Source organism: Coenobita brevimanus, chromosome 61 (assembly GCF_032717465.1).
Source record: "Coenobita brevimanus isolate Jiangsu-jjx chromosome 61, ASM3271746v2, whole genome shotgun sequence".
In the NCBI taxonomy this organism is placed as follows: domain Eukaryota; kingdom Metazoa; phylum Arthropoda; class Malacostraca; order Decapoda; family Coenobitidae; genus Coenobita; species Coenobita brevimanus.
The window spans coordinates 35536998-35562462 of NC_137014.1; the positions used below are offsets into that span (position 1 = coordinate 35536998).

The 25465-nt window shown below is 41.2% G+C and overlaps 1 protein-coding gene across 1 annotated transcript in view; it reads left to right on the forward strand.

Moving 5' to 3' along the window:
* Window positions 1-25465, forward strand: part of LOC145403746 (gem-associated protein 5-like) — a 410271-nt gene that overhangs the window by 349971 nt on the left and 34835 nt on the right. Inside the window, exons 25-26 of the mRNA XM_080275424.1 lie at window positions 3771-4277; window positions 21907-22060. Coding sequence (XP_080131550.1) covers window positions 3771-4277; window positions 21907-22060 — 661 coding nt within the window. The remainder of the gene's footprint in view (window positions 1-3770; window positions 4278-21906; window positions 22061-25465) is intronic.

Sequence of the window (25465 nt, forward strand, 5' to 3'; positions counted from 1 at the left end):
GTAGCTTTGCTACCTGGTTATTTCAGTGCTGCCACTTGAAGGCATACCTTTCGAGAACCACTATATTATCTCAGTTTGTCAATGAAATATAGACTTTTTCTTTTCATGTATTTTTAATTATCAGTTTTTTGAGAGTGTCTATTTCTGTACAATCACATTTCATTCCCTTTAACTAGTAATGATTGCCTGGTTTACATGGATCAGTCACAGGCAGACTTGGTTCCATCTGAGATAAGTATATATGTTCAAGATTTCCATTCATATTGAATATGCAATTATGGTGACAAAAGTGAATGATTTAAAGAAAATGGTTTGTGAGTTTGAGAAGGTATGCAGAAGAAAGAAATTGATACTGATGGTGCTTGGAAGAAATAAATATGACAAAGTGGATTTTAGTTTGCAACATTAGGTAATGGAGGCAAGAAGGAGAGATAGAATGGGGTTCAAGGATTTGAAAGTAAACGGATAAAATAAAAATTGTGATACCTGGGGCCTGCAGTGGTACTGTGACAAAAGTAGTTTGTGTGCAATTTGTCATCTTGTGCAGTGTTTGTGATGTGGGTGCTTAAGAGATATAGGGATATTAGAGGTAGGCAACAAAATAATGCTGACCTTGTATGTGTGGTTTGTAGGGGAGAGCATGCAGAGACAGAGATGAGAAAGAATTGGCCTTGCTAAAGGTCTCTTTAGTGTGTAAAGGAGTTTTATTGACTGGGGGACTTGATATGTGCCGGAGATGGGGCTAGAGCTAGCTCAGCAGTCAGGGAAAGGAGTGATTGGAAGTTCAGGGAGTTGTTGCCTCTCCTCACACTGAGAGGGCTCTCCCTTCCTGCTAAGGAGCCCTTGTATGTAGCTTGTGTTTGGAAGTAATGTTGTACAGTAGTGAGACTTGGGAATTAAAGGAAGAGAATATTTCTTAGGCTCACATGTACAGAGATGGTAATGATTAGGTGGATGTGTCCTGAATGGCAGGCCTGGGATGGGTTAGGATTATGAATGAAGAGTTGAGAGGAAGGACAGGGCTTGAATCAGGGGTAGATTGAGATGGTTTGTGCATTTGGAGAGAATAAAGGATGACAACTGGGTGTGGAGGGTGAGAGGTGTGAATGTTGAGGTTAGGGTTGCAAGAGGCAGACTTTAAAAAAAAAAAAAAAAAAAAAAAAAAAAATGGGACAAGGTTGTAGAGTGTGACCTCAGGGATAAATGATGGAATAGGGAGGCTGCTAGAGATTGAACAACATGGAAGCTACCATTAGGTGATTGAGGTCGATGCTTGCAAACTTGTTTGAGCCATTATAAATGAAACAGAATGAAAGCGAAATAAATATAAGAAAAAAAATACTGTATGTGTAGGTAACAAATTAGTGGCTACCATCAACTGTGGCAAGTCTATCTATCTATCTATCTATTGCCAGACGCCTCAATCCCGTTTGGGGTGGCCACAAACAAATCGCCTCCAAGTCGCCCTGTCCCCCGCCATTTCACTGCCCTGCTCCCAACTCACACCCCCCTCTCTCATATACCTCTCCACCCCATCCCTCCATCTCATCCTCGGCCTCCCCCTCACTCTTCCCCCCTCCACCTCACTCACATACACTCTCTTCATCAGTCTTTCACCCTCCATCCTCTCCACATGGCCAAACCTCCTCAGTGTGTTCCTCATAACACTCCCTATCACATCCACGTTAACACCACAACGTTCCTTTATATCCTCATTCGTCAGCCTATCTCTCCATGTGACTCCACAGGCTCCTCTTAAATAACTCATTTCCACTGCTCTCACTCTTGACTTGTGTCCTTCCAACAACGTCCAAGTTTCACTTCCGTACGTTAGAGTTGGTATCACAATACTGTCATGTAGTAACTTTTTCACTTCCATTCTCACTTCCCTGTTTCTTATCACTGCTTTCAAAGAACCAGCAACCTTTCTTCCCTGCTGTACCCTTTCAAGCACTTCACCCTCCAAACCTCCATCCTTACTCATCACACTACCCAAGTACTTAAACGTACTCACATTTTCCAATTCCTCACCATCCAACCTCGCTGTACATTCACTGACTTCACCTCTCTCAAAGACCATCACTTTACTCTTCCCTACATTCACCTTCAGATTCCGTTTCTTACAAACTCTCCCAAACTCATCCACCAAGCCTTGCAGCTCCCCTTCGTCTTCACTCAACAACACAGTATCATCTTCAAACAACAGTACAGGGAGTTTCCAAACACTATCCTCTCTCACCAGGGCCACTCCAACATCCACTACCCTACTTTGTACCTCTTTTATTACCCCATCCATGTACAGATTGAACAACCATGGAGACATGACACATCCCTGTTTCAACCCAACTTTCAAAGAGAAAAATTCACTTAGTTCACTGTGGCAAGTGCTGCTATGAAAATGAGTGACTCTGCATGGATTCAGAATCCAGGCTGGAACTGTTACATTTTTACAAATCTTATTACATATCTCAAATTCCCATTTTCCCAACAGGCACCAGCACCTTGTAAATGGCAGATTTTGGCATCGGCTGTGACCAGTCTCAATGTCAGGATTCCATAGGAGGAAACTTGGCATCATTTTTAGATGAGATTAGGTTGGAAAATATGTGCCAGGAGTTTGAAGATGTTGGTACAGTAGTTTTACATATGAGCAACAATGTAAAAACATGGCAAAATGAAGTGTTAAAAAAAATGGGGTGGGGGGGGGAAGCCAGTGAAGAACTTTACAGTATTTTGATGCTGGTGGTGACAGCCATCATCCAGTCACTTGATGTGGTGCTACTTACTTCTTTCTTCACTTTTATCATTCTTTTTCTGCCTGCTGTCCTCACTCTCTGTTTCTGTCATCCTTCCTGACACTGTTTATTACTCTTCTTTCCACTTCAGGTGGCTCTACATATAGTGACAGGCCTAATGGTTTCCTGTAACCCAGGAAACCATTTACAATGCTGGGTTGTAACTATATAGCCGGATAATGAGGTGATGTGGAGCCTACTATGGTGTCCCTCTTAACTTTGTGGAGAGATGCAAATGTGGCATCCATCAAGGAACCATACCTCCACACTCTTCCCTGCTCCTTACTGTGGTGAGATGCTAGTTACCAGAACAGAACACTGGTTCACTATATGGGATGGTCCTGCCGCAAGAGCAGTCTGCTTGGCCAGACAGATCAGGGTTATGCAACCACAACAGTATTTTGAAGAGCATCGCTATTTTCTTTTTTTGAGAAACTCTACCAACATTACAAGCCAAGGTTGAGGCAGATAAGGGATGCAGAGGGCTATAAGGTACAAAAATTTCACCTATAACCAAAGTCCATAATTTACCACACATACAGTTACAGCGTGATGGCACAGCATAGACAGAGACTGATTCGTGGTATAGGGTAAGCAGGTGTGAATACCAAGATGCTTACTGGGCAGCTGTAAAGAGTATTATAGTGACAATTTTTACTAATTTGAATTTAGATCACACATAAAAACCAGTAGCAATGAACCTGTGAATAGTCAGAATTACGAATTTTATGGATATGATATACCTCAGATAGGGGTTTTGTTATCTATATCGTGGTATGGAAAACAAAAAATCTTTAGATAAACTAGTGTAATAGATGAACTTGTGTAATTTGGTCATAAATAATTTTAAACATTATAAAGTGTTCAATAATTTTTTAAAACAACTATAGACTAGTGTAATTTAATTGGAATAATTTCATTCTGTTTTATGGTATCCTTAATGGATTTTTTTAAACTGTAGTCTATCTTTCACAGTGGTATCTGGCTATCTTCTGCTGCCACCAGGTGCTCTTGAGTGTGGTAGAGCAGGCAAACAAGCAGGAAATGTACAGTTACCTTTTGAGGGGTGGTCAGAGCCTGAATGAACAGGATGATGAAGAGGAACACAGTAAAGCAAAAGGAGACAAAAGTACTGAGAAGAAAAAATGCCCTAAAGGTGGTGAGAGTATTGACAGTAAACTGAATGAAGGCACAGGCAATAAGGAGATAAGTGCCAGTAGTGTGAAAAACAATGTAGGTGGGTGTGCAGACAACATAGAGGCAAATTGTGTAACAGTTAATGGTATGGAAGCTGAAAGTCCACATACCATAGCTGCCTGCCAAGGGGTGAAGCAGGAACACGAAATGAATTGGGTAACAGCAGTGGAGCGAGTGAGGCAAGAGTGGGAAGCTCAGGGCATTACCCAAGACCAGCATAAGGACATATACCGAGCAGTCCTTACAAACTTCAGCACACAGCTAATGCCATCATCCCTTAAACAAGTAAGTACTTGGGACAGATCTGCTACATCAGGTGCCCATTTTTGTAGCCTGTCATCTCTGTATCAACTATTAGTAGAATCTAAAATTTAAGACACCATTTGATACTGTAAAAACCTTGCCAAATTTAATTTCTCCAAATTTAAATGGACTTCTTATGGAAAAAAATAAGTTGGTGCTAAGGGTGACTGGTGACAACTTACACACACACACACACACACACATAAAAAGACTTTTATGGAAACTGTACCATCAAGGAGGAATTCGAGGCAAACTGTTTTGTTGGATGCAAGACTTTCTCATAAAAAGAGAAATGAAAACAGTACTAAGAGGAAATTACTCATCATGGAAAGAAGTGACTAGTGGAGTACCACAGGGTTCAGTGCTGGCACCAGTCATGTTTTTAGTGTATATAAATGATATAAACAGTAACACTGGAAGTGAGAGCTATCTGAATATGTTTGCAGATGATGCAAAAATACAAAGGAGAATTACTAACACAGACTCTTGTAAAGAGCTACAAGAAGAATTAAATAAACTTCATGAATGGAGTAGTACATGGCAAATGGAATTCAATGTGGACAAGTGTCATGTAATCAAGTTTGGTAAAAGTGGAAAAAGACCTGATTGGGATTATAAGTTAGGAAATAAAACCCTACACACATCAGAAAGAGAGAAAGACCTAGGTGTGATTATCAATAACAGACTATCTCCGGCTGACCACATCAGCGAGAAGGTACGGAACATGTATACACTGCTTGCAAATATGAGAATAGCATTCACATACATAAATGAAGATATGCTAAGAAGGATAATAACATCATTCATTAGACCAACCCTGGAATATGCATCAGTAGTCTGGAGTCCTCATCTCAAAAAGCACATAGACAAGATTGAAAAAGTTCAAAGGGCCGCTACAAGATGGATACCAAGCTTAAGGGACGTAAGCTACGAAGAAAGACTAAATAAACTGAATCTACCAACACTACAGGAGAGAAGGAAAAGAGGTGACATGATAATGCTATATAAGTGCACATCAGGGAAGGAGAAAATAGACATAAATGATTACTTAGCATATGGAGAAGCATCAGCAAGAGGACACTGCAAAAAACTGCATAAGAAGAGAGGTGATAAAGACGTAAGGAAATTCAGTTTCCCAAACAGAGCCATTGATCAATGGAATGCACTACCGAATGAAATAGTGTGTGCCAAAACGATTCACAAATTTAAGGATATGTACGATAAATATGGTTTAAGACACGGGACACTACGAGCTTGACTCATTCCTGTAAAGATACAATTAGGTAAGAACAATTAGGTAAGAACACACACACACACACTCACATGAATCTAAAATATCTGTGTCCTATAGGAAAATGTGATTATGTAGTGATAGAGTTTCAAACGATAGAAGGAAATGGAGAGACTTGACATGAGCTGCACAGGCATGGAAGATACAACTTTGGGAAAGCAAACTTTACAGGACTGAAAATTTTTTTTCAAAGAAGTGGATTGACGAGAATTCAGGGAAACATGAGAGATACAGAAGAAGTGGGATATCTTTCTGGACTAATATAATATGGGTGTGGAAAAGTATGTGCCAAAAGTTAGTGGGAAAGAGAACTGGAGAATTGACTGGTTCAACAAAAGGTGTATTATAGCAGAAAACGAAAGGGATAAGGCATGGAACAAATGGAGAAAGAGAGGTAATGATAGAACAAAGGAAGATTATAAAAGAACTAGAAATGAATATACAAGAGTACGAGGAGAGGAAGAAAGAAACTTCGAGAAAGGTATAGATGGCAGTGTAAACTGTTTTACAGGTTTGTTATTGGCAAATTGAAACAAAAGGAAGGAATCAGTAAGCTGAAAGTAGAAGGAAATGTCTATAAAGATGTAGTTATGCAAGTTGAAATAGTGAACAAATGCATCCAATCAGTCTTCACTAGAGCAAGTGTTTTTGTGGAGGAGGAGGGAGTGACTAGACATGTGGTATTAAAGATGTAAAAGTTGAAGTGCACGAAGCATACAAATTACTGGAAACTCAAGATTTAAGGAAGGCCCCAGGACCAGATGGGATCTCATATTGTATACTTAAAAAAATGCTGAGAACAGCTGGCGGATAAGATTCACGGTTTAATTGTGTTTTCTGTGGAAGAAGGGAAAGTGCCGCGGGAATGGAAAAGGGCCAGTGTGGTACCAATTTATAAGAGAGGGAACATGGAAGAACCCCTGAATTATAGACCAGTGTCCCTGACGAGCATGGTTGCAAAATTATGCGAGAGAATCCTGAAAGACGGATAAAATATCTGGAGGAGATGAGCATTTTGGCTGAAAGTCAGTTTGGATTCAGATTTGGAAGGTCGTGTGTTTCCAACTTGTTGAGCTTCTACTCAAGGGTGATTGACATACTAAAAGAGAGAGATAGTTGGGTGGATTGTGTGTATTTAGATTTGGAGAAAGGCTTTGATAAGGTACCTTACAAGTGACTAAAAACGAAATTGGAACACACAGAAGGACTGAAGGGGTACCGTACCTCTTGGAGTGGATGGGAGACATCTTGAGAGACAGACAAATGAAGACTGTAGTAAAAGACAGGATGTCTAGATGGAGGGAAGTACCAAGTGGAGTCCCACAGGGCTTGACGTTAGTGCTCGTAATGTTCCTGATTTACATAAATGAAATGGTAGATGGAATGAACAGTTATACAAGTCTGTTTGCTGACAATGCAAAGATAGAAGTTGAAGAAGACTGTTAAATGCTGCAGGAGGACCTGGATAGGATTCATGATCGGAGCTGGATGTGAAAAGTTAAATTCAATGCAAAAAAAACGTAAAATATTGGAAATGGGTAAAAGTACAGTCGTCAGCATATATTCGCTGCAAGTCTACTCGTGTGATGTGAGTCCTTTTGTCTGGCAACAGTATAAGGGGACTAGTTGCCACATAGCCTTTTATACACTTTAACGACGTGTTTTTTAAAAATGGTACTAGAGGCTGGCTAGAGTACAATATTATGTATACCGTATTTAGTCAGTATAAAAAAAAAGTGCAAAAGCTGACAGAATGTTATGAAACGACGTACGAACGTAATACTCTAACATTCCTCATAACCGTGTCTAAACTCCATTCCCCTCTCTCCCCCTTTCTCCTCCTGTTGTCCCCCCACCCCTCCTTCCCCCTCCTACTCCCCACTCACGTTCATGTCTCTCCACTTTCTCTCTACCTTCATTCATTTATCCTTGGCACTAACGCGACTGGTGCATCACGATTCTCTCGACTGTTTACTAAACCAATATTGTCCTGTTTTCAATTGCTCGAAAAGCTTTAATAAAATGTATCCAAGGCTAATTACCAATATTCCCTCCTGTTCTAATCCCATTCTCACCCTCCCCATCTGATTCCCACTCTTTTTATTCCAGTTGTCATTCATTTCTCCACCCCTTGTCACTACCAACAGCTGCTAGATACAGAAACGTTTGAGGTCCTCTTCTTGTGATGTATTATTCCTTACTGTGTGTGTGTGTGTGTGTGTTTAGTGAGCCTGGCAGTTGGTGGCTATTATTTCAGTAGGCAAAATTAAACAAACATTTGTGCCCATTCCTCCTACTTCCTCCGTCTGTCTGTCTGTCTGTCTCTCTCTCTCTCTCTCTCTCTCTCTCTCTTGTTTCAAGGAAAATGTTCCCGTCCTCCTCATACTGTTCACTGATTCATGAAGCAGGATCAGAACCCATCATGTTTCGAACTACTGTATCACGTTTGGAGTAAAGAGTGGGTGAAAAAGACTGAGGCATGGGAAGATACTCTCGAATGTAAGGAGCTAAAAGGTTACAGGAATAGACAAGAAATGGAGAAGAGTGCAGTTCATTACGTAGATCTGCGCCGTGGTTAAGGTAGACAGGGTGCGGAGAGAGGGGAGCGGAAATGAAGGAGCATGGGGGGGGTTGATAGGTAGGGTGGGGAGGAGCATGGGGTGGGTACGAGGGAGAGAGCAGAAGTTTCATCGCTCTACAACATTTTTCTGTCGTCTTTTGCTCACTTTTATGCTAATCAGATATAAAGACTATTGCATTCTGGTCGATTTATAGCACTAATTCTTACAAACACGTCTTTAAAGCGTATAAAAGCCTGTGTGTCAACTAGTTCCTATACACTTTTGCCGGACAAAACAACCACATCACACAAGCAGGCTTGCAGCGAATTTGTGCTGACGACTGTACCAAGAGACCATCATTGAATTATTTGATGAATAATGAACAAATCACAAAAGCGAGTGAAGAGGACTTGGAAGTGCTGGTCCAGGATAGTTTTTCACCTGAAAAGCACATTAACAAGATATATAGAGATACATATAGTCTCTTGACTAACATAGGAGTAACATTTCATTACGTGGATGAGGAGATGATGGAAAAATTCCTAGTGGCCATGATCCTGCCCCAATTGGATTATGAGGCAGTAGTTTGGTTACCACATAAAAAGAAAGATATAAACAAGATTGCCACTCAGGGATCAGTGAGGCTGGTCACTCTCATCTTAAATGCCAGGACCAACTTTCCTAGCCCCGGGCTCCTACGCTTCTCATGGGGCAGCGTAGGATTAGATGATGGATGGATGGATGGAGAGAATACAAACAACAGCAAGCAAGATGCCCCCTAGCCTGGTAGACCTGTTGTACATGGAAAGGCTGGAAAAGCTAGATCTGCCTACCTTAGAAGAAAGGAGAGAGAGGTACAACATGATTGCAGTGTTCAGGGCCGTGATTGGAGTAGAAAAAATTGACAAAGAAGGTCTGTTTATATGGGATGGGAGAGTAACAAGAGGACTCGGAATGAAACAGAAAAAGCCAAGTTGCTTGAAGGATATCAAGAAATATGGTTTTCCTTATTGATGCATAGACCTGCGGAAGAACCTGGACAAAGAGATCATCCAGTCTAAAAACTTAAATGAGTTCAAAGCAAAATTTGACTTATTGAGAAACAGAGACAGGACCCCACAGTCGTAGCTCATTTCCTGTGTATCACAACTAGGTAAATACAAATGGTTAAACACACACACACACACACAACAAGAGGACACGGAATGAAATTGAAAAAGTCAAGCTGCTTGAAGGATATCAAGAAATATAGCTTTCCTTACAGAAGTATAGACTTATGGAATAGCCTGGACAAAGAGATTGTCCAGTCTAAAAACTTAAACGAGTTTAAAGCCAAATTTGACTTATTGAGAAACAGCGATGGAAACCCACGAGCATAGTACATTCCGTGTATATCACAATTAGGTATATTAGGTAAATACTTAAATATTTGGAACGACTTAGACAAAGAGGTGGTGCATGAGAAAAACATTCATGTGTGTAAAGGTAGATTTGATAAATGTGGATATGGAGACAGGACAACATGAGCATTGCTCAATTCCTGTATACTACAAATAGGTAAATACACACACACACACACACACACACACACACACACACACACACACACACACACACACACACACACACACGTCGCCAACAAAGACGGAGCTCTTCCTGGATCGTGCAGAAGTAACTGCAAAATCAGCGGCGAAAAAGGAGACCAGCCTATTGTGATTGTGAAATGAGTGCATGAGTGGTGGTCTTGTCGGTCAATAATAAAACAAAAAAACAGCAAGTTTCGGTCAAAGAGGTCAAGATACAGTGGAAATAGAAAGATTCCATATGGTAGCACTATGGTGGAGGGCAACGGAGCTTTGTTTACATATAAAGAAAAGGAATTTGAGGGTTTTTCCAAAGACGATGTGGGAAATGCAAGTACTATGTTGAACCAAATAAGAGTAGCTGGAGTAGAGAAAACAGCTGAGAGGAATGTCCAGGAAATAAAAAAGGTATGGGTAGTAATTAGAGAGTTACAGGAATGAACCCAAGAGCAGGAGAGAGAGATCATAGCTTTACGAAGTAAACTGGAAAAAGTTTGCACATGCAGTGTAGAGCTAGAATGAGAAGTCACAGAATTGAAAGTAAGTAAAGAATCAGCATCAAATGAAATAAAACAGCACAAGAGGAAGAATAAGAGGTTGGAAGAAGAAAGAGATGGGGTTAAAAGCAAACTAGATGAATAAGAATCCAAATCAAGAATACAGGACGAACACATTAAAGAAATCAAGGAATAACATAAGGGGTGGAAGAAAATTCAGCAAGAGGGAAATGTAAATTTGAAAGAGATTATAGAACAACAAAGCAAGGAAAAGGTGGAGAGGGAAGTGGTTAGGGTGCTGAGAAGTAGAGAATCTTTAGTTAGGGATGTAACAGATAAGAAAAATGTGTACTATAATAATTTCAGGAGTTGAAGAAAAACGTATGACAATAAGATCAGAAAGAGAAAGAGAAGAACTGAGCAAGGTTAAAGAAATAATATCAGTTGTCATGGAGGAAAACAACGAAGTTCAAGAAGAGATTGAAGAGGTGTTTAAGTTAGGAAAGTACGAGGAAGGACGGGCAAGGCCATTGAAGGTAAAGTATAAGTCTCAGGCTACAGTAAATGAAATTATCAGTAGAACATGGAAATTATCAGACAAGTAAGGGTTCAAAAATGTTTGGATAAGGAGAGATGCAAATGAGGAAGAAAGAGCTAAAATAAAGGAATTAGTAAAGGAAACAAAGGTAAAAAATGAACAGAGAACGGAGGAAGAGAAGACAGTGTTTTATTGGAGAGTCATGGATCAGAAATTAAGGATGTGGTACCGGCAGAGAGAAGGAGAGAAGAGGGTGTAAAAAACATCAAAAAGAATTGGAAGGTGGCTTATACTAATGTTGATGGTTTAATATCAGCCAGGCTAGAAATCAACGATTTTTTGAGGGTACATGAACGTGATGTTATGTGCTTTGTAGAGACCAAATTAAGAGAAGATATTGATGTTCATATGGGAGATGGTAAATACAAACTGTGGAGAAGAGACAGAAAAGAAAAAACAGGAGGAGGGGTGATGATAGCAGTGAAGAACAATATAAATGTTCATACCGTGGAAATAGGAGTAGGCAGGGCTGAAGTGATAAATACGAAATTAGAAACTGGAGAGAATAGCGAGAGAGATATGGCAGTTGTGTATGTTCCCCCTACGACAAGAGCATGAAGTGATGATGAATACCAGGAAATGTTGTCAGACATGGCTAGCTATTTACAGAAAATGATTGAGAAAAGTAACAATATAATATTAATGGGTGACTTTAGTTGTAAAGAGGTGAACAGGAAGGAATGGGACTCAGGAGGTCACGAAGATTCATGGGGCACTACATTATTAAACATAACAATGAATAGTGTTATGACGTAGTGGGTCAAAGAAGAGACACGGTTCCGTACACCTTCAAGACTAGACTTACTGTTTACCAAAGAACCTGATGTAATAGAATCCTTGGAGTATCTGTGTCCTATTGGAAAAAGTGATCATGTGGTCATTGAGTTCCAGGTGATAACAGGGAACGTGGAGCCAAGAGACGAGCTTTATAGGCGGGGAAGATACAACTTCGAGAAACCAACTTTGCAGGATTGAGAAAATTTTTCGAAAATGCAGATTGGAGGAAATTCAGAGAAACAAGAGAGATTCAGAGGAAGTGGGATATTTTTCTAGCCTTCTATAATTCGGGAGTGGAAAAATTTGTGCCAAGAGTAAGGGAGAAAGAAAGCAGGAAAAAAAAAAAAAAAAGTGGTTTAATGGAAGGTGTATGATAGCAAAAAAAGAGAGAGACACAGCATGGAACAATTGGAGAAAGAGAGGTAACAACAGAACAAAGGAAGGATATAAAAGAACTAGAAATGATTACACAAGAATACGAAGAGAGGAAGAAAGGAATTTTGAAAAAGGTATAATAGACAAATGTAAGGATGAACCCAAACTGTTTCATAGATTTGTCAATGGCAAACTAAAACAAAAGGAAGGAATCACCAAACTGAAAGTAGAAGGAGAGGTCTATAGAGATGCGGCAATGCAAGGAGAAATGATGAACAAACGTTTCCAGTCAGTTTTCACTAATGAAAGTGAGTTTGTGGAAGGGGAGGGAGTGACTAGAAATGTAGTAATAAAAGATATGAAAGTGGAAGTACAGGAAGTGTATAAATTACTGGAAACTCAAGATGTGAGGAAAGCCCTAGGACCAGATGGAATCTCTAATTGGGTACTGAAGGAATGCAGAGAACAACTGGTGGATAAGATTAACGGTTTAATTGTGTGTTCTCTGGAAGAGGGGAAAGTGCTTCAAGAATGGAAGAGGGCAAATGTGGTACCAATTTATAAGGGAGGAAACAGGGAAGAACCCCTGAATTATAGACCAGTGTCCCTAACCAGCATGGTCACAAAATTGTGTGAGAGAATTCTGAAAGATAAATGGTTAAAATATATGGAAGAGATGAATATTTTGGCTGAAAGTCAGTTTGGATTTTTTTTTTTTTTTTTTTTTTTTTTTTTTTTTTTTTTTTTTAAATGCGAGGAAGAGGAACCAAAGGCCATGAGCCCGCGGTAACAGTTCCCTCCAAGAGAAAAACAAAATACAATAGAGAGCCAAATTCAAGATCCGATCATTTTGAGATGCCTGGACACACTGCGTTTGAAAGACTGGAGAGCCCTGAGGAACACCACTCTTGATAGATCTAGGAGAAGAACGATGGCCGTCTACAACAGCGGCTATAGAACAACCAGAAAGGAAGCTAGCGATGAAGGCACAGATAGAAGGATAGAAACCGTAGGAGGGCAGTTTGGAAATTAAAGATTTATGCCAGACCCGATCGAAAGCCTTTGAGATGTCAAGTGCAGTGGCAAAGCTTTCGCCAAAGTCCCGAAAGGAGGATGACCAGGAGTCTGAAAGGTAGGTGAGAAGATCGCCAGTAGAGCGTCCCTGACGGAACCCGTACTGACGATCGGAAAGAAGGTTGTGATAGGAAAGATGCCTTAAAATTTTTCTATTGAGAATTGACTCGAAAACTTTTGAAATACAGGACGTTAAAGCAATTGGACGATAGTTGGAGGGTTGGGAGTGGTCACCCTTCTTTGGGACTGGCTGAATGAGAGCAAACTTCCAGCAAGAAGGAAAGGTACAAGTTGACAAAGGCGAAAGAGTTTGCCTAGGCAGGGTGTGAGCACAGAAGCACAGTTCTTGAGAACAACAGGAGGGACCCCGTCAGGCCCATATGCCTTGTTAGTACTGAGGCCAGTAATGGCAGAAAATACATCAACTGAAGAAATTTTAATGTCAGCCATGAGGAAGTCAGAGGGGGGAAGAGATGGAGGAACAGCACCGGAATTGTCTAAGGTGGAATTGGAGGAGAAAGTCTGTGCGAAGAGATCTGCTTTATCAGTAGGAGAAATAGCTACAGAACCATCAGAGTAGAAAAGAGGAGGGAAGGATGATGAGGTAAAGTTGTTAGAAAGATTTTTGGCAAGGTGCCAGAAGGAGTGGGAAGAATTCGAGTTGGAGAGTTGAGAGCATTTAGTATGGATGAAATTATTTTTGGTAGAGCAAAGAACAGACGTAGCATGATTCCGGGCAGAAACGTAAAGATGATGTGATTCAGGGGTGGGTTGGCTCCGGTACCTTTTGTGGGCCCTCTCCTTGTTGCGGACAGCATTAGAACAAGCGTGATTAAACCAAGGCTTTCTTGCGTTAGTCAAAGGATATGAGAAAGGAATGTATGCTTCCATGCCCGAGATAATAACCTTCTTAATGTGCAAGGCACAATCAGATGACTCCCGGCCATGGAAGCAATAATCATTCCAGGGAAAATCAAAGAAGTACTGCCTGAGGGCCTCCCAGTCCGCGGCTCCAAAATGCCACAGACGACGTTTCCCTGGAGGGTCCACAGGCCCTACCAGAGTGATAGGACAGGTTAAGATGATAAGGTTGTGATCGGAGGAGCCCAACGGAGAGAAAAGATTAACAGAGTAAGCAGAAGGATTAGTTGTGAGGAAGAGGTCAAGTATGTTGGGGCTCTCTCCAAGGCGGTCAGGGATACAGGTAGGGTGCTGTACAAGCTGCTCTAGGTCATTAAGGATAAAAAAGATGTAGGCTTGTTCACCAGGTGGATCCGTGAAAGGAGAGGAGAGCCAAAGGTGGTGGTGAACATTGAAATCTCCTAGAATGGAGATTTCAGAGAAAGGAGAAATGGATAGAATGTGTTCCATCGTAGAAGTAAGATAGTCGAAGAATTTTTGATAGTCAGTAGAATTAGGGGATAAGTAAACAGCACAGATATATTTAGTCAGAGAATGACAGGAAAGCCGAAGCCAGAGTGTAGAGAATTCAGAAGAATCGAGTTCAGGAACATGAGAGCAAGATAAGTCGTTGCGTATATATACACAACAGCCACCTTTGGCTTTAGAAGTGGAAGGTCATGTGTTTCCAACTTGTTGAGTTTTTACTCAAGAGCGGTTGACGTCCTACAGGAGAGAGATGGTTGGATGGATTGTGTGTATTTAGATTTGGAGAAGGCCTTCGACAAGGTACCTCATAAGAGACTGATGTGGAAACTAGAGCATATAGGAGGACTGAAGGGGAACCTCCTGGAATGGATGAGAGACTTTTTGAGCAACAGACAAATGAGGACAGTAATAAAGGATAGGATGTCTGGATGGAGGGAAGTAACAAGTGGAGTCCCACAGGGCTTGGTGTTGGCGCCAGTAATGTTCCTGATTTGTGTAAATGATATGATAGATGGAATGAACAGTTATGCAAGTCTGTTTGCTGATGATGCAAAGATCTTGAGGAGGGTAGAGGTTGAGGGGGATTGTAAAATGCTGCAGGAGGATCTGGATAGGATACACGATTGGAGCCGGATGTGGGAAATGAAATTTAATGCAAAGAAATGTAAAATATTGGAATTGGGTAAAAGTACCAAGAGGTCATCATTGAATTATTTGATGGGTAATGAACCAATCACAAAAGTGAGTGAAGAGAAAGATTTGGGAGTGCTGGTCCAGGACAGTTTATCACCTGAAAAACACATTAACAAGGCAGTTAGAGAGACATATAAACTCTGACTAATATAAGAGTAGCTTTTCATTATATGGATGAGGAGATGATGAAAAAATTGGTAGTGGCTATGATTCGCCCCAGGTTAGACTATGCAGCAGTTGTGTGGTCCCTACACAAAAAGAAAGATATAAACAAGATTGAAAGAATACAAAGAACAGCAACCAAGATGGTCCCCAGTCTGGCAGATCAGTCGTATAGAGAGAGGTGGGAAAAGCTCGATTTGCCTTCCCTAGAAGACAGGAGAAAGAGAGAAGACATGATTGCAGTGTTCAGGACCATGGTGGGAGTAGATGAAATTGACAAAGAAGATCTGTTTTTATGGGATACGAGAGTAACAAGACGACACAGAATGAAACTCAAGAAACCAAGCTGCCAGAAGGATATCAAGAAATATAGTTTTCCTTATAGATGTATAGACCTGTGGAATTGTCTGGACAAAGAGATTGTCCAGTCTAAAAACCTAAATGAGTTTAAAATTAAATTTGACTTACTGAGAAACAGAGACGGGACCCCACGAACGTAGCTCATTTCCTGTATATCACAGTTAAATACAATTAGGTACAGTAAATACACACACACACACACACACACACACACACACACACACACACACACACACAAGATGCAGGACTTTCTGAGAAAAAGGGAAATGAGAACAATATTAAGGGGAAATTACTCATCAAGGAGGGAAGTGACCAGTGGAGTGCCACAGGGGTCAGTGCTGGCACCAATTATGTTTTTAGTATATGTAAGTGACAATGGAAGTGGAAGCTATCTAAGTATGTTTGCAAATGATGCAAAAGTTCGAAGGAAAATTACTAACACAGATTCTTGCAAGGACCTGCAAGAGAAATTGAACAAGCTTTATGTATGGAGCAATAAATGGCAAATTGAATTTAATGTGGATAAGTGTCATAATTAAATTTGGTAAAAGTGAGAAACGACCAGATTGAGATTATAAGTTGGGAAGATCAACCCTACACATATCGGAAAGGGAGAGGGACCTAGGAGTAATTATCAATAACAGACTATCTCCAGATGATCACATCAGTGAGATGTTACAAAACATGTGTACATTGCTTGCTAATATGAGAATACCATTCACATATATCAATGAAGATATGCTGAGGAAGGTAACATCATTCATCAGACTAACCGTGGAGTATGCATCAGTAGTCTGGAATCCTCACCTCAAAAAACACATAGATAAGATTGAAAAGTACAGAGGGCCGCAACAAGATGGGTACCAAGCTTAAGGGATCTAAGCTATGGAGAAAGACTAGAAAGATTGAATCTACCAATGCTGCAGGAGAGAAGGAGAAGGGGAGACATGATTAGGCTATATAAGTGCATCTCAGGGAAAGAGAAAGTAGACATAAATGAATATATGTCATATGGCGAAGCATCAGCAAGGGGACTTTGTAAAAAACTGCATAAAAAGAGAGGTGATAAAGACGTAAGGAAATTCAGTTTCTCAAATAGGGCACTTGATCAGTGGAATCCACTACCGAATGAATGTGTGTGTGCCAAAACTATTAATAAATTCAAGGATATGTATGATAAAAATGGTTTAATACATGGGACAGTACTTATTCCTGTAAAGATACAATTAGGTAAGAACAGTTAGGTAGGAACACACACACACACACACACACACACACACACACACACACACACACACACACACACACACACACACACACACACACACACACACACACACACACACATTGAATTTATTAGTAATAACATACTGAGGAAGTCATGTTATGGCAGTGTTTAAAATATACGGTATGAAATGTTAAAGCTGAAATGATTCCATCATCTGGGACATACAGTAACCTCCCAGCTGTTGCTTTTTATCTTGTCCAATAACCACATCTTGTGGTTTTATCTGCCTCTTTTATCGTGCATTTTCTTCTTATATTTCGGCCATTGTCGCCAAGCGTTGTTATTTTGAGTGAAATATGGGCCAGTATTTTTTTTTATTACTGTTATTTTCCTATGCTCCTCATGGGGGAACTTCTGCCCTGGGGAGGGAAAGGAGGTCTAGATGATGATGATGGTGATGATGATTTAATTAATGCATTCTTGAAAGCAGACATTATCCACTAGGTTAGGCTTGTTTGTTCTTGTACATATATCTGGTACCTGCACAACTATTCACTCGAGACCCTTATTACACTCATTTTAATGTTATATTGCCTGTAAATAATGCAGTGTCAATACATGACTACTGTTCACATGTTGTTTTGCGCAGGCTAGATCGGGACTTAAGCATCTTAATATTTAACTGAAAGGATGCACAGAATGCACACAACTGGTACCTGTGCAGTCATTTACCCAATGTCTATCTCACTCATTTTTAATGCATATAATGTGCAATGAATGATGCTGCTATACATGTGTTTTCACAGGTCTAGAGTGTCAGCACCTGCATCCTTGACCCACATAAGATGGTCTCCTTGTTCTTGTGAACAGCTGATGCAGTTCATGCCATTAATGGTGCAGGTCTTTTTACACCGGTATATCTGTCTTTACTTAATTAATTTTGAATGATGAAAATTTGATGTAAGTATGAATACCATATGAGTGTAACAGTTTTCATCCATCCATTCATCATCTAATCCTATGTTGCCCCATGAGGAGTGTATGATCCCGGGGCTAGACAAGTTGGTCCTGATATTTTAGATGAGAGTGACCACCCTCACTCATCCCTGAGTGGCAATACGTGAGCTATAAACCCCAACCATCCCTTGGACATAAACCTGCACCTGCTTAATCCGACTGGAGCGCCTTAATTATCCACAAAACCACCAGGTGCCATAATTTGGTCATATAATTACCCCCCAGCATAGCAAGTGGTTTCCTGATGTACAGGAAACCATTTGGCTTGTCACTCAGTGTAGAATTACCCATAGACAGAAGGAAGAGGAAAGAATGAAGGAAGGAAAGACAGAAGAGCAAGGAAGGATGGAAGAGAGGGAAGAGCAGTCACCCGAGAGCAGCAATACATCAAGCGAGTGGATGGTGAGCACCCCCACCTCCCATCAAAAAAATAAGTTTCCAACTTTTATAATGTACATCTTCACTTCATCACAAATGATGGCCAAGATCTTTTAGTCACATGATCTTTTATAATAACCCATGTTTATGTTTTGATTGGTGGCTGTGATTTTTTGGTCATATGTAGCCAGACTGTGTTTCCAGACAGAAACCAAGTGGCCCTAGTCACATTTCAGGTCTGAAACTTCAGCCTCAACCCATCAAAAATTGCAAGATTGTGGTAGAAAATTGCAATTTAGTAAATATATGTTGTGCCATTGAAAATCAATTTGTCCAGATCTAGTCATGCTAAATTTGAGATTCTACTGTAGGTATCTTTCCAGAGCCAGATTCCCAATACCAGCATAACAACATGTATCAAGCAATCCTTTCAAACTTCAGCATTCAGCTAATATCATCCTCACTCAAGCAGGTTAATGCTGGGGACAGGTCTGCTGTATTGGGTACCTACATGTATATCCATTTATCTGTCTGTCTGTTTTGTGTCTGTCTGTTGCCAGATGCCTTAACCCATTCACATCCATCCATCGTCCAGTCCTTTTTTGCCTCATCATGAGTACAGGAAGTCCTTTGACCAGAATAACATTTTTCTATTTTATTTTTACTTCTGTTCTTATAGATGATTTTATTCGGCTTTGGAGAGAAACATAGTAGTGAAGGAGTTAATGGAGGATGTATGTAACTTGCCCCACTTTGAAAAGTTTTGCTTTAATTGAATAAAAGTATATGAAAGAAGCGAGAATAAAATTTTAAAATTTGTCATTGGAGTGAGGGAGTTAATCCTGGAAGTGTATATATATATATATATATATATATATATATATATATATATATATATATTTCTAAATGCAAGAAAAATGGAGCCAAAGGCTAGAAGCCTGCAAGTCATTCCCTCCAAGAAAAAATAAAGGTAAGATAATTGAGAGCCAAATTCAAGATCCATTCATTTGAAGATGTGTGGACACACTGTGTTTAAAAGACTGGAGGTCATAGGCAGTAGGAAATACAGACAGAGAAAGACAGTTCCAGAGTTGACTTGTTGCATACATGAAGGACTGGGAGTAATGGTTGACTCTTGCTTTAGAGAGTTGGACAGAAAAGGGATGAGAGTTTGCTGCTAGATGGATGCTACATGCCCAGTGTATTGATGGAGGGATGTAGGCAGACAGTTCAGAGGAGCAGTCCATTGAAGTAGCGTTAGAAAAGATAAATATGCAGCAGTGCGATGAAGAGATAGAGGTTGAAGGGAGCCAGTAAGAGGAGGAGAGTTAATGAGACGAAAAGCCCTTGACTCCATCATGTTGAGAAGAGATGTATATGGGCAGCTTTCCCATACATGAGAGTTGTACTCTACACAATGATAAGAAAAACCCATGTATAAAGATAACAGCTGTGCAGGGGTAAAGACAGCTTGGAGTTGGCTTAGCACACCTAGTCACTTGGCAGCAGATTTTACAAGAGAGGTAGCTAATGTGATCTCCCCAAGATAAATCCCGAGAGAATGAAGCTCCAAGTGTGTTCAAAGATGATGCAGGATTGAGTTGGGCATTCTTAAAAATTAGAGGATATTCCTGTGATAGATTTTGATGGGTCAAATGATGTAAGAACTGAATTTTTGATGCATTAAAAGTGGCACGATTACTTTTATCCCAACAGATATGAGCCAAGTCAGATATTAAGTGTGCCTTAGCCTTATCCCTTGTTTGTTGAAGTAACTGCTGAGATGGATGCTGCAAGAAGCAGATGGAAAAAGGAAGGATGGAGTCATCAGCTTATGAGGGAACAGGGTTAGATGTACAGCGCAGGTCATTGATGAATAGAAGGGAGAGGGCTGGTGATAGAACAGAGCCCTGAGGAACACCACTATTGATAGCCCTAGGAAAAGAACAATTACTGTCTTCAACAGCAGTTATAGAATAACCAGAAAGGAAGCTAAAGATGGAGGCACAAATAGAAGGATTGAAACCGCAAGAAGGCAGTTTGAAAATTAAAGATTTTTTGCCAGACTTGATTAAAAGCCTTTGAGATGTCAAGTGTAATTGCAAAGCTTTCCCCGAAGTTCTGAAAAGAGGGTGACCATGAGTCTGATAGGAAGGTGAGAAGATTGCTAGTGGAGTGTGCCTGACAGAACCCATACTGATGACGGAAAAAGTTACGATAGGAAAGGTGGTTTAAAATTTGTTTTGCTTAGGCAGAGTGTTTGCATAGAAGCACAGTTCTTGAGGACAACACGAGGGACTTACAGTATATGTTTTGTTAGTATTAAGGCCATTGATGACAGAAAACACATCAACCAAAGAAATTTTAATGTCAGCCATGAAGAAGTCAGAGGGAGAAGCGATGGAGGAACAACACCATCACATTACTCAAGTTTCCTTTGGGTATACTTTAAGTAATTTCCATGGTTCAGCTACTGTTTGTGCAGCTGTTATAATGTCATTGATACCACATCAGGTATAGGCATAGTGCAATACAGTAACCAGGTAAATATGATGACATCTATTATAGTTTATTTCAATCACTGTTGAATAATTTTATGCACATCAGAGATGCCTGTGATAGTGAAGGAGTAGATGCAGACTTCAGGAAACTCAGTCAGTAATATGGCACCAATTTTTTACTGCTCCTCATCAGTTTTACTTAAATTCCTGTTTAAACTATTTGGGAGGCTCTGGTAACACCAGTGAGGTACTGGATATTATTGGCGTTGCTTAACCCTGGTTTGTCTGGCCAAGCACACCTGTCAACCACAAGTAAGCAGCTGCTTCTCTGAGGCTGTCTTACAGGTACAGTACAGGACATACCCTGTTGTAGTAGATAGAAAACACCTCATCAGGGTCAGGGCAGGATCCTTCCCCATAGTGAGGTGCAGGTTAATTTGAGGAAATTTGGCTCCTGGGTGGATGCCGCAGCTGCTCCACCCAGAATATGCAGCAGTAGCATGTGTAGACTCCTTGTCAGAACCTGAGGTACCAGTAAGACATAGGCTAACTTATTTGCATGTAATGGGTTTGTGTTTCCACCATCTCACATCTATTGGTCAGGTTGGTAGTGTGTTCATCTACCAGTCTTCCTGACCTGGATGCAGTCCTACCCAGGGGTGGAGATTTTAGATGGTGCATTAGTGCCAGTACCTTGTCTTTTTGTGTTCTCGCACACTGTACCAAGTTGAAATTCCCTCAGTGACAGTATGCAGAGTCTCTCTTAGACAGTCACTTCAACACAGTTTCCATTTGCACTCTCACGCAATACTGTAGCAGCTTTACATACTGTGCTATCCCATGTATGAAGCATTAGGTGGGAGTGGGTCACTTCTCCAGTTACAGAGTGATAATCCTCACAGCCACCTGTTAGTTACCCTTCAGGGCCTAAAAAACATGGCTTGAAAATGTGTACAGTAATAAAACTGCTCACTCATGTTTGGTGTATGCTACCCAGCTGTTACCAAAAGTAAAGTACAGTACATAACATTAACATATTATGAATATACAGTACTATAATTGAATGATGAAGATATGTTTACATTACCATTGTGTATCTGTTCCAGTATGTTAATTTCTTCCCTCAGGTATGGTTCCTTGTGTCTGTAGCACTGACAAAGAGTCTCTTAGCTGAAACCACTGAAGCATACAGCCAACACATATCTACAGCCCTCCAGTACACTTTATCTTGGGGCAAGGCTGATCAAGTTCTCCACCTTACACATCTTCTTCTACCCAGAGGTCAGTGTTTTGTAGACCCCTTTCACAGAGGTCCTTGTTATATGTTGTCTTTATTGTCATTCTTCTTTGCTGTTAATTCCACAGTAAATTGCACAGTTATTGCCATTGAAGTTCCGTTGCTACCTATAAAGCTGATTTACCAGTTTCTCCCAGTTTACATTAAGAGTTGAAGGAAAAAAATTGTGACACATCCCTGACTGACAACGAGACTTTTATAAAGGCATCAACAAGCTTGCTTGCATTGACCTTGGTCATCCAATGGCAGCTCTCCATGCAGCTCAATCTCTGACAGCCTCCTTCTTCAGTCCCTTATTCCTGAGGTCACACTTTATGACTTTGTCCCATATCATTTTTTATTTGCGTCTTGCAGTCCTACCCTCGATGTTTATCCCTCTCACCCTTCGCACATAATCGTCATCCCCCATCCTCTCATCTTGCCCAAACCACCTCCATCTACCCCACCTCATCACAGTACCAGTACATTTAAGTCACATCCTTCCTCACAACTCTTCAGATTTTATCCTGGCCCCCTCAGGCCTTGCATTCAAGGACACACCACACATCCATATAGCCATTGTCATTTCTGTACATTTGATCCTTTAAATATCCTCTTCGATTGGTGCCCAGGTCTCACTATGGTACAGCATGACACTCCTAACACATGCCGCATGCTCTTCAGATTTTATCCTGGCTCCCTCAGGCCTCGCATTCAAGGACACACCACACATCCATATAGCCATTGTCATTTCTGTACATTTGGGTCTTTAAATATCCCCTTCGTTTAGTGCCCAGGTCTCACTAAGGTACAGCATGACACTCCTAACACATGCCGCATATGAGGATCCCTTAGCATGGAGGGAGAGCCTGCTCAGTGTTAGGAGAGGCAACAACTCCTTGAACTTCTTCCAACTACTCCTTATCATAGCCACAGAGGTAGCTCCAGCCCCACCTCGAGCCTGTAACATGTCCCTCAAATAACGAAACTCATCCACACGATCAAGAGACTCTCCAGCAAGATCATTCCTTTCAAAATTCCTCCATGCACTCAAAAGACACTGCAGAAAGATCAGTCCATTCACGCCTGTCAATCCTTACGTGCTCTACCCGACACACCGAACACATGAAATCAGCATTATTTCACAGCCTACCTCTAATTCCAATACATCTCTTATGTACCCACTTACCACATACACTGCACAAGATGGAGTCACTTCACGTACCTCTGTGGCAAACTGGACATGGCCGCACTCCCCCTGCTTTGTCAGTACAGTAATCCCTCATTTATCCAGACATAATAGAGCCAAAGGCATGTCTGGGTAGTGGCAATATACGGATTATAAACACTATTCCCTTACCATACCCAGACCCTACCTATACCCATCTCCAACCTATACCTAACCTAGTTGTACGGTACTTATGGTTAATTTGTCATTGTTTTCTGGCCATTCAGGCATATTTAGACATCAAAACACACATAGGAATATCCAAAGTAATGGTAAACACCAAGAAAACCATGCAGAAAACCATTGAAAACCTAAAAACTCCCGACCAACACACTACTGTATGTACAGTACCCCTCCTTATTTTGGCAGTGTTTTCAGGTCATTCTGCCATATTTTGACATCAAATTGTACATAGGATTATTGAGAATTTGCAACACCAAGAAAACTATGCCAAAAAAAAAAAATTGAAAACCAAAAAACACCCTACCTAAACACTACTGTATATACAGTACCCCTCCTTATTTTGGCAGTGTTTTCCAGTCATTCTGCCATATTTTGACATCAAAACATACATAGGATTATCCAAAAATATTTTCAACACCAAGAAAACCATGCAAAAAAAAAAAAATTGAAAACCAAAAAACACCCTACCTAAACACTATTTTATGTACAGTACCGCTCATATTTTTGGCAGTGTTTTGAGGACATTCTGCCATATTGTGACGTCAAAACATACATAGGATTATCCTAAATAAACTTTAACACCAAGGAATCCATGAAAGAAACCTAAAGTTACCTGCTGAAAAACATACAGTTGGGGTACTTACCACCCAGTGCACCGCAGACAGGCTTCTTAACCTGCACACCTCCAGCAGGCGTACAGTTGTCCCATGTGGTCTAGTGGCAAACGTTTGTGCCTCGCAAATGTCCAAGAAGTCCTCCTCCTCCTCTTGAACCTGCTGGAGCTGGGCAGTGAGCTGTGACGTACGGTGCAGTGATGGTGGCCTACTCACCTCAGGAGACTCTGAAGACAGCCGCAAACTAACGTCCAGCGGCAACTCAGCGCCTGTCAATGTGCTTGGTTGCGGGTCTGATGGTAAAGTCAGAGAAGGAGATGGTGGTGGTGGTGGTGGTGGTGAGAATGGGCTGGCACTCACAGGGGTTGCAGGCTTGAGGAATGGGTTGATCCTGGTCTGACGGTAGGACCGACGATTCTGCTGGAGGATGACAGCGTCCCGGACTTCCTGCAGCTCCATTGCCAGGCAGAGCAGCACCAACTTCCTGTCACAGTGCAGGTTCTCGGCATACTTCAGCACCCCCTCCAGGTAACCACAAAGGACACTGAGACAAGGGATTGAAGGAGTTGCAAAGGGCTGGGAGTCAGGGTCCTCATCCTCGTTGGTCCCGCTGTCCTTCTCTGTGTCCTCAGAGGCAGTAGCGGCGATCTCTTCTTGAGACATGGTCTGTTAACCCTTTCAGGTCTCCTGGCCACTATAGTGGCTTACTCGGTAGGGGTCTCCTAGCCACTCCCATGGCAACATATTTAGGCATGAATGAAAACTGTTGTGTGAGGCTGGTGAATGAAATGAGGATATGAGCTGCTCCCCAGACCCCTCTGCTTCCACCAGGCATGCGCAGATCAACAATATTTTAGTTTAAACAGTCTGGGAAGAGCTAATCATGGTGGGGGGTTGGGCTGCACATACTGGTTTTATTATACTGTTGATCTGGCAATATTTTTTACTATTTTGGTATCAGACAGTTCATTTAGCAAAAGAATATTGTTTGCAATATATTTTTACTGCTCTGGAGGATACATAGCTCTCAGTTCCCTCCTCCCTTTCATATCCCCCTTCCTCCAGCCCCCTACCTCCCACCGATTCCCCCACCCCTCTACCTCCTACCCTTCCACCCTCCACTTTCCCTCCAATCCCCCACCCCCTACTTCCTCCACCCTCCTACCTCCCACTGATCCCCCACCCCTCTACCTCCCACCCTCCACCCTCCACTCTCCCTCCAATCCCCCACCCCCTGCCTCCTGCCTACGCACATAGTGCCGCATCACAGGCAAGCAAGAGATTACCGCGTTGTATGTCTCAATATTTATTCATTTCCTGGGTTTTAGAGTGTCTGACTGAGGGAGAATAATTACAGATTTATGATTTTAGGTTTCTAAGGTTGT